General features: G+C 45.4%; 1 protein-coding gene across 2 annotated transcripts in view; it reads left to right on the forward strand.

The window, feature by feature from the left end:
- The window catches only part of LOC111968804 (RUNX family transcription factor 3), a 93,663-nt gene that overhangs the window by 55,500 nt on the left and 27,550 nt on the right, over positions 1–10,613 (forward strand). For both annotated transcript variants that reach the window (XM_023994681.2, XM_023994683.2), the window contains exon 6: positions 10,197–10,361. In XM_023994681.2, the coding sequence (XP_023850449.1) occupies positions 10,197–10,361 (165 nt within the window). The remainder of the gene's footprint in view (positions 1–10,196; positions 10,362–10,613) is intronic.

Below are 10,613 nucleotides of genomic sequence, written 5' to 3' on the forward strand. Positions count from 1 at the left end.
CCCCAAACCCCTCAGCTACCCACAAACCCCTCAACTACCCCAAACCTCTCGGCTACCCACAAACCCCTCAACTACCCCAAACCCCTCAGCTACCCTCAAACCCCTCTATACACACAAACACACACCGAGAGAGAAAAACAGACAGACAGAAATAGGCACACACACTACACTCTTAGAAAAAGCGTTTCAAAAGAGTTATTCGGCTGTCCCATAGGATAACTATTTTTGGTTCCAGGTAGAACCGTTTTTTGGTTCCAGGTAGAAACCTTTTTGGTTCCAGGGAGAACCCTTTTGGGTTCCATGTAGAACACTCTGTAGAAAGTGGAACCAAACTTGGGACCAAAAAGGGTTCTTCAAAGCGATCTCCTATGGGGACAGCTGAAGAACCCTACAAGGTTCTAGATAGCACTTATTTTTCTAAGAGTGTACTGTAGATAATCCCACTTAAGCCCAAGCACTGCAAATGAGCCTAAATACCTCAGCCAAGGACAGACAGAGAGGGAGAGAGAAAGAGCTAAACCATTCAGTTAGCCCATCACTCGTTCTTTTTCTTCTCATCACGCCCTCTGTGTCTCTGTTTGCTGTTCTGAAAGTCCTTGTGACATGAATGCAGAAGTTTCTATTAAGGAGGAAAAAAGGACGAGCATAGCATTGTCTACTGCTTTGTTATGCCCCCTTTCTACTCCTCAGGTTAGTCATATAGGCTCAAGTCTGCTCCTGTCTGGTTGGACAAACACACACACACACAATCACCCCCCTCGCTATGCACACGCACACATGCAGGGGGTGGAAGGGGGTGGGGCATAGAATGCGCTCAACAACATTTGAACTTTGTATTTGCTGATGTCATATGCAGCAAGTGGACACACAAAGAATTACAGAATTATATAAAGAGACCTCAGCAAGTGCTTTTAATTCTCCCTGATGATGGAAGTGAGGCTGCCAAGGGACTTTTTCTCAGAAACACAGAAAAGCCAATTTCATACCCAAACTCCTTCCTCCCCCAAACTCACTGCCCAAACGTCTTTCCTGTTTACCTACCAGTGGAGAGAAGTATAAGCCCACTCTATGTACTGCTTCTTCCTTATTTACTCTCACCCATACAAGAGGGAGCCATTACCACCTTTTAGACCTCATTTAATAAAGGTTCAGATCTCTATTTAGAAAAATAAATGACCCATGAGTTGGAATATTTACTCCCTTACTGCATTATGACAATAAACCGTTTTTCTATGGCGAGGGGCGTTTGGGAGGGGGTGGATAGTGGGAAGAAGTATCTGTGGCTTACTGGAAAACTATGGGGTTGACATGTTTATTTTTCTGGGACTTCATATTAAGGAACAGGCAGCAAATAATAGGTGTTTGGAGATGTAATGTTGGTTCCAGAGCTGGAGGACCTGTGGTTCAAACATCAATTTATACTAACCTCTGAATTTGAATGTCTGGTCTGCACTATGAGAATGTGACCAGGGCTTCTTCCTGTGGCACTCTGCTGACCTTGATCATATTCAAGATTAAAGTGTACAACATCATTTGTATTTGTATTTATTAGGGATCCCCATGCTGCCAAGGCAGCAGCTACTCTTCCTGGGGTCCAAACACATTAAGACACTTACATATTGCAACAATAAAAATATATATTCTTGTACACATTCAGCGCTACCAGTCCCTTTGTTTAAATGCTGTTTGTGGACAGACCTTGGAACCCCATCACTGGAAACTGACATACATTTACACAGCAACCTCCTCACACACACACATACCCACACGAACCACACACCACTTTTACTTCCAGTTCTAATTTTGCCAGTCTGCTAAACCTGTCTAAATGAGTCTGAATCAGGAATGCAGATATCTTCCACTCTCCCCACAATCACTCACCACACACCACACACACACACACCACACACACACACACACCACACACACACACACAACACACACACACACACACACACACGACCACACACACACACACACACACACAACCCCAACACACACCAACACACACACACAACACACACACACACACACGCGCAAATACAGAGGAAAATTCACACCTGCCTTTGACACGCTGGAGTCTTCTTCTGTCAGTTGTTACTCTGAGCGGTGTGCGTCGCAACCCTGTGTGTGTGTTTTTTTGTGTGGTGTTGTGTGCGCAAAATGGCGCGCTGCATGCTCGTAGCTATACGTGCGTAGGTGTTTGTGGCTTGTTTTGAAGTTAATGCGCGACCGAGGTTGTGAAACTTTGACACGTCTGCTAGCGTTGCGTTGACACGTGACAACGATGGCTGCTTTCCTTTCCCACAGATCTGCGAGGACACCTCCACTCCCTCCCTCTTCCTACCCACCTCTAATCCAACACCTCACTGCTTAGCATGCCCTGGCTACCCCTGTGACACACAGGCCTTGCAACCCCTACAACCTTCACCAGACCTTAAAACAACACTCTCAAGCAGCTTGGTTTCTTTATATATCTTCACCGGGGTGAAAAGGCCCTCTCTGTTCAGCAGGGTGAGTCTGCAGCATTGGGAAGGTTGTGCTCAGGCAACCATCCAAAGGAGTGCTGAAAAACAACCTCCTTCACCCTCTCCTCACCCCTCCTCACCCACCTTACTGCCTCCCTCCTACTAACACACATCATCCCTCCCCCTCCACCAGAGGAAATACATACATAAGTATGGTGGAACACAGAGAGATGATTGCTTCATAGGTGCTATGGGCCTCTCTGTATTGTTGCGGATGTGGGTGGGCCTGCACCCCTCCACTCATACTGCCTGCCCCTGACCTGCCCCAGCATAGCCCCCTATTCCTCTTAAGACACACTCATGCACACACCCACACACACACACACACACACACACACACACACACACACACACACACACACACACACACACACATCTAACTACACTCCCGCTGCTCGGCCTTATCCCTTCATCAAGACAGGAAGGCTGGATCTGTGCTCACACACACAGTCTCACCTTTTCTCCCCTGCTGTGAGTGTGTTTTCAGCCCTGCTGTAGACAGGGGGATTTTAGGCTGAGTATGGTCCCCAGGGGAAGCCTAGCTTACATCTGCCTCTGAGACAGACATGCATGCATACAGACAGGCACCAGTAACAGGCTGGGGAGAGAGCCAGGCTTAGCTAAACCTCCCCTGATAGATTGGTGTAGGCTGTGGAAATCCCACCGGTACGCAGACCTCAGTGTCCAACATGGGTAGAGTGGCAGTCTACTAGTCACAGCCACGTAAGTATTATGGAATCCCATGGTGGAATTTACTAAAGGTAGTCTGTCTCATGGTGATAGTTTACAGTGAAATACTGCATCCATTCAGTTCATGACATGGACATCAATATATAACAAGATACATTGAAAGAGTTCATTGTTTGTGTGGTGTTTCTGTGTGTCTGTGTGTTTTTGAGACTAATTTAGAGCCAGACTATAAACAGACTAAACACAAGCACTATTCAATAATAAAACCCACATCCTTCTGGGTCAGCCTCAAATGGATCTATGATTGGACAGCCTCTAAAGCCCAACTCTGTCATTGGTTGCGTTGCTGTGGCAGTGTAATCGCTAACGCCTCAGGCATCTTGATGGTACCAGTGATAGTGAAAGGGGAAGTCAGAGAGGGTAGGAGACAGGGGGAGGCAAAATAGTCAAGATAGGAGGAAGAGGAAGACAGGTGTGCAACGCTTTGCTCAACAGATGTTGAAACGTATTCGAGCTCCAATACAAAGCGGAAGTTTGCTAGCAACCCAACCAACGCCACTACAACAAACTCTCAACTGCCGTTCTCAAGCAGGTTGACGTTTCTGACTGACGAAGAAACAGTTAGAGAGTTTATAGTTCAGGATAGAAAGTATTGCCTTGAAATATTCCTCCCTAATACACACACTCACACACACGTCCCTCAACACACTCAACAGCAGCATGTTAGTCGAATGTGTTGTTTTTGTCAAACTGTGAATCAGACAGGGAGAGGCTGGCATCAACATGTCATAATAATAGAGCTAAACTTACCCAGAACCCTGCACTACAGCTATTGGTACAGGACTGACATATAATGCCTCTCACTTACTATGTACACCTATTATGTATACAGGCAGAGTGCACAGTCCTTATAGACACGTTATAGTTTTCAGTCTGATACAGGCACTCAACCAATTCTAGTCTGTTATCAAGGGCCTACCAAGTCCATTTATACGATGAATACAAMATTTTTACACTTCAAATATATTCAGCATAGATCTGGGTCTGGGCCAAGGCACGTATTGCCCTTTGCAGTCCAGATAGAGTTTCACTTTGCCCCTGAAAGCGCCCAGCCCTTTACTAAAAAGAGCTTGTGTTTAATGTGTCTCTCATTGGAAGGGAACATATGTTTCTTTCTTTCAATGTTAGAAAAAAGCAGCAGCACAGCGGTGAGGGAGGAAAGGGGCCATATCGGGTGATCATTCAGCTGGACCCGTCAGCGTTTAGGAGCTGTCATTAGCACCCTCTGAGCAAACACTGTCTCTGTGTTCCACTGATATGGGCTTTAGGGGGTTAGGGTGGGACTCGCTGAGATTGGCATGTCTGGTCTGAAGGGGTTGGTCAGCTCTTGGTAAGAGTTGCCCGTTGGCACAGGTCTACGTTCTAGAAGTTCTAACCTTAATCATTCTGCTCCTTGTGGCTCAATGTCATTTGTAGGTGATCAGGGTTGATCATTTTGCTCTTCAGTGTTTCAATTCAAAGGGACCAGTCACAGGGTCAGTTTCCCACACTGATGTATCTTATCTGTTATACTTGAACCTATCTACGTGTTCTGAAGAGCACTAAAAACATGGGGGGCATCAAGGCCCTATGTCTTCAGTTAATCTGCTGATAAAATGGTATTGTATTGGCCAAAGAAAACAGAAACGGTGGGTGGGAAAGGCACAGCCATTATTCCTAAAGAGATTTTCCATGGAATGGATTTTCAGTACATCGTTAATAATACCAGACATTTTATATCAACCTTTTTATTTGGTCCTCACAGTCCTTATAATGCTGTAAGATGATGCAACAGCCATCTAGAGAGGAAGCTAGTAAGTCTACAGCTTCTGGCATCCATTTTACTTCTTCCATGTATTGAGCACTGGTGTTTGAACCTCATCATYCCTGCCTCCCCGTTGGCCTCCATCTCCCAGCTCTATCTTGTGGTTATGATATCATAGAGAAACAACTGGGCATTCTTTCCTAAGTGCACCCTGACACATAAAATATTCATCCACCACAGAATCCCCTCCGAAATGGGTGCGTGGTGCGCAGAGAACCCTGATCGAGACCCTACAGAGTGGGAGTCAACCTCTGGTGTTCTACCAGACACATGGATGAGCGGCGTCAGGCCTAAAAAGATGTTTAAACACTGCATTGAACAGCATCAGGCAAAGGGCTCTGTCTCTTAACCTAGAGTCAATGTACGTGCCCCTGTGGAAATCTAATTAGCATAATACAAAAATCCCCATAAAATTMTTTCTGTTTAAGCTCGAGATATGTTTTTTATTTGCATTGGATGTGTCTCAATCCACTGCATCCACCTATGTAACACTGACACTAACCGAAAATCGGTCTTCCCACAGAATTGTCTGTAGCGTCCGAATGGCCTACCAACTATATGAGACTCTCACGACCATGTCGGTTGTATTTCTCTACAAGACCCGCCACCATTGCACCAATCCATTTCCTCTCTATGAGGCTTAAAGGGGTGATGTCTAAGAGAAGACAAGAGGAGGAAGGTTGTGTATACTGTATATACTGTATGTTAGCTTCCACATGGAAAACTGCTGAAGTCGTCTCTTATATATAAAAAAGGGAGGGACAGAGAAGGAAGGGAAGAAAGACRGGGGAGGGAGAGAGAGAGAAGGGGGTGAAGAGGGCGGAGACAGGAGAGCTATAGTCAACCATGTGAGTTGACTTGTAGTGTTAACAGTAACTGTGGGGTTTGGGGTAATGAGCACCAGGCATGGTCCTAATGAAGCCTCAGCTCTGCTCCTATAGTTCTCTCTCATGGCTGGCCAAACCCTCTACTGGAAGTACAGTACAGTGTGTCGCCACACACTCCCTGCCAGCTGGACCTGAGCCACTGCTGTTTGTGTGTGTGTGTGTGGTGTGTGTGTGTGTGTGTGTGTGGTGTGTGTGTGTGTGTGTGTGTGTGTGTGTGTGTGTGTGTGTGTGTGTGTGTGTGTGTGTGTGTGTGTGTGGTGTGTGTGTGTGTGTGTGTGTGTGTGTGTGTGTGTGTGTGTGTGTGTACACATGGGATCAGCGGTATGATCTCTTTCATCACCAAAGCACAGCCAGTTCATCCCAGACCAACACGGGCCACAGAAAAAGTTAACAATGATACATTTTCCCATGGTTTATTTTTTCCTGTTGTTGTCTTTCCACAGGCTGTGGGATGTTATTTCCCTGGTTGTTGTCTTTTCACGAGTGTGGGATGTTATTTCCGGTTGTTCTTCTTCCAAGAGTGTGGGATGTATTTCTGGTTGTTGATCTTTTCCACAGAGTGTGGGATGTATCTTTCTGGTCAAGTTTGGGACCATTTCGTTGTTTGTCTTTCAGGTGTGCTGTGTACATCATTTGGTGTAAGGACGTGTTGGGATGTTTGATTTCCTGGTTGTTGTTCTTTTCCCACAGAGCTGTGGGCAGATGTGTACTACAACGTCTTTCATGGTACATCGACTTAGATTTGAGTATCTGGTTTAATCGTAGCTTTCTTGCTCCTGTCAGAGCGTGGTGATGATGATCATGTCACTGGGACCTCGCTGTGGATTGAGTGTGTTCGTCTTATACTGTAGGAGCGTACATGGTTATGTGGAGTGTGCGTTCTCTGCTAGTCCCTGGTATGTTCAGCTTGGGGCAGACATGCCGTGTGTGTGGGGGGAGAGCAAGTGTTGTGTGTGAGTGTGTTGTCGTGTCGATGGATGTTTGGATTGGTGTGTGTGGGTGTGTGTGGCGTCGTGTGATGTGTGTTGGTTCGCTCGTGTTGTGTGGTGCAGATGTGTTGTAGTATGTGGTGATGTGTGTGTGTGTGTGTTGTTGCGTTGTGGCAGGAGTGTGTTGAGATGTGTGTGTGTGTCTGCAGATGTGGTTGAGATGTGTTGCTGTGTGTGTTGCATTAGCTGTATTGTGGAGTGCTGGTGTCCTGTTGTCATAGTGATGGTGGGTTTATAGGTGGGTCACTCCTATTAACTGCTATCCTTTGCATTTGTTACGTCTGACTCCCAACACAGACAGCTGGACATGTCAAGCAGTCAAACAGCCACATTCAGACATTATCATCTACGGACGCACGATGCGCACACACACACACACACACACAAACTCTCACACTCCTATATGATAACACTCACATTGAGAGGGTGTTGATCCTCAGTGTGAGTATGTGAGTATTCATGTGTTGGTGTGTTTGTTACTGTCATGTGTTGTTACTGGTCATGTGTTTGTTACTGTCATGTGTTGTTTGGTCATGTGTTTTGTTACTGGTCATGTGTTGTTCTGGTCATGTGTATTGTTATGGTCATCGTGTTTGTTACTGGTCATGTGTTGTAGGCGTTGTTTGAGGGACTTGCTGTAGTTGGGTGATTGGTTATTTATGCTACAGTAGTTTGCATTTGAGAGCGTTGACTTGAATGTGTTAGTCGTGGCCATTGAATGTAGACTATTTATTTACTTGAGTAAAGCCATCCACACTAATTGTTATGTGTATGTTGTGTGTGGGAGGGGTGTGTGTGGGGGGTATGGGGGTAATAGAGAATACTACATTTTATGTAAAGAGAGGGAGTGATCTCTACCAAATGGACAGAGCGGTAACGGCAGATATTACCATGGGTAAGTGCAGGAGGGAGATATATTGCCATGGGTCAGTCTGGAGAGAGGGGGGCAAATCCATATCAGTCCGTCTGCTGGCCCCTTTATATAGTGATAAAATATTAAATCTAGCATTACTTAACATTAGAGTGCCAGGGAGAAACACAGAATGTATAATGTCTTTTCAGACATGTGTTTGTTGATTGATAGTTACTTAAAAGCCTTCCTCCATTAGAGGAGTTCTCCGGATACGTATGGCATTTAGGTGTGTGTGTGTGTTGTGTGTGTGGTGTGTGTGTGGTGTTGTGTGTGTGTGTTGTGTGTGTGTGTGTGTGTGTGTGTGTGTGTGTGTGCGTGTGCGTGTGGTCGTGTGCGTGTGGTGTGTGCGTGTGTGCGTGTGCGGCGCGGGTGAATCACATTGTTATACATTGAAAAGTGAATTGATTAGCTTGTAAGTATGCTTTTAAGGAAAGCTTTTCAGTGGAAGAGATATTAAAGTGATAGGGTTTTGTTGTAGAATTTGGTCTTTCACGTTTTTCAGATTGGATGTATGCGAGGTGCCAAATTTGCTTTTATTCATACATTCCAATCTTCTACCACACACACACGTACATGCACATATGTGCAACAGTGTTCCAGTATGAGGTGTATAGTCTAGGAGGGATGTTGGTGTTTCCTATGAGTGATGCTTTGTCAGACCTGAGTCGCTGTGAGACGTACAGTATAGTCACTATTTGAACAAGTAGAACCAGTCTGTGGTGTACTTGAGGTTGTACGGTATACCTGGGGTTTATATGGGTTCTGGGTAGGGTTATATGATGCTGGAGGTTGATATTGGGTTCGTACTGGGGGTTACTGGGGTTAGCTGGGGTTATTTAATGGGGTTTATTGGGGTTGTACTGGTTTATGTACTGGGTTTTAAAATACTGTGGTTATATTACTGGGGTTGTACTGGGGTTGTACTGGGTTATCTGTGTTACGTTACTGGGTTAAGGGTTGTACTGGGTTAGTATGGTTTATATGGGGTTTATGGGGTGTGTACTCGTTATCTGGAGGTTGTACTGGGAACCTGGTTATGTACTTGGGGTTTTAACTGGGGGTATTCGAGTTCTGGTTACGGGTTGCGGGGTTGTACGTTACCTGGGTTATTCTGGGGTTTAAGGGTAAATGGGGTTGTACTGGGTTTGGTACTGGGGTTATATTGGGTTTATACTGAGTTTATACCCCTGGGGTTGTACCCGGGGTTATACTGGGCATGTACTGGGCATGTGCTGGGGTTGTACTGGGGTTATACTGGGTTTATTCTGTGGTTGTACTGGGGTTATACTGGGGTTGTACTGGGGTTATACTGGGTTTATACTGAATTTGTACTGGGGTTATACCGGCGTTATACTGGGGTTGTACTGGGGTTATACTGAGGTTGTACTGGGTTTATACTGGGTTTATACTGTGGTTGTACTGGGGTTATACTGGGGTTGTACTGAGGTTATACTGGGTTTATACTGAATTTGTACTGGGGTTATACCGGCGCTATACTGGGGTTGTACTGGGGTTATACTGAGGTTGTACTGGGTTTATACTGGGTTTATACTGGGTTTATACTGTGGTTGTACTGGGGTTATACTGGGGTTGTACTGAGGTTATACTGGGGTTATACTAGGGTTATACTGGGGTTGTGCTGGGGCTGTGCTGGGATTGGTCTGGGGTTGTATTGGGTTATACTGGGTTTGTACTGGGGTTGTACTGTTGAGTTAACAAGTTAGGGGATAAGGGGATAGATTCGCAGTATTTTCTGTTGCTGTAATTATAACCTATTTCATACCATCATTATCATGCATCTATTGTATTATTAAGCTAGTACTATTGTTATACACTAGAGTATTAGTGGTATTTCATGTATCTGATTATAACACAAAGGCAGGTGCAGGTTTAGCCCAACCACAACACCACTGCCTGTCAACATTCTATTCATATGTTTCTATTTCTAAGTAAACTTGGCTACTGTTCTTTTCTATAATCCGATTGAAATAGATTAGTTGGTGGAGAACAGAGGGCTTTATTCATATAATATAATTATGTCACTGTACTATCCCCAATCGCCAATATATACCCTCCCACTTCAAAACAGACTCACAAGGCCTAGTAAACTGTTGGTGCCATGGAGAGATCTGAGGAAAGAAAAACTCTAATATTACAGCAGACATAACATTTGGATGTACTATTGTTTTTTCTATTTTTGACTATTTACTACCGCTGTGGAAAATTAATAAAGTGCCATGATTTCCCGGCTGTGTAGGTGGTAACTTGGGTCTCCTCTCTCTCTCTCTTTTTCTCTCCCTCTGTCCTTCTCTCTTCCTCCCTCAGGACACAGGGTGAAGCTGGAGGATCCCCAGAAGATGCAGTTCTCTGATAGGCTGACAGAGATTGAGCGCTACCAGCGGGCCAGCCTGAGGATGGGGCCTGGTAACCCCCAGCCCCGGCCCATGCACCAGAGCCACCTGGGGCCCTCCACCCAGTCCCAGATACAAGGTAGGACCACTGACCACACAGGAACCCCTATCACACTGACTCTTTCACTCTGTCTGTCCCAATTCAGAGCTGCTCACTCATCACAAACACTCCATGTTCTGCTACAGTACTGTATAGAGGTTTGCTCTACAAATGCCTCTCCCTAACTGTGACACATAATGAACTGACAGTGTTGCTCTGACTTTATCTCTATGGGCTGAGTAAGTCTGTATGTGGCAGGCTGAGGCCCCAGGTTGAGTAAGTCTGTATGTG

This window comes from Salvelinus sp. IW2-2015, linkage group LG9, assembly GCF_002910315.2.
Source record: "Salvelinus sp. IW2-2015 linkage group LG9, ASM291031v2, whole genome shotgun sequence".
Taxonomy (NCBI): domain Eukaryota; kingdom Metazoa; phylum Chordata; class Actinopteri; order Salmoniformes; family Salmonidae; genus Salvelinus; species Salvelinus sp. IW2-2015.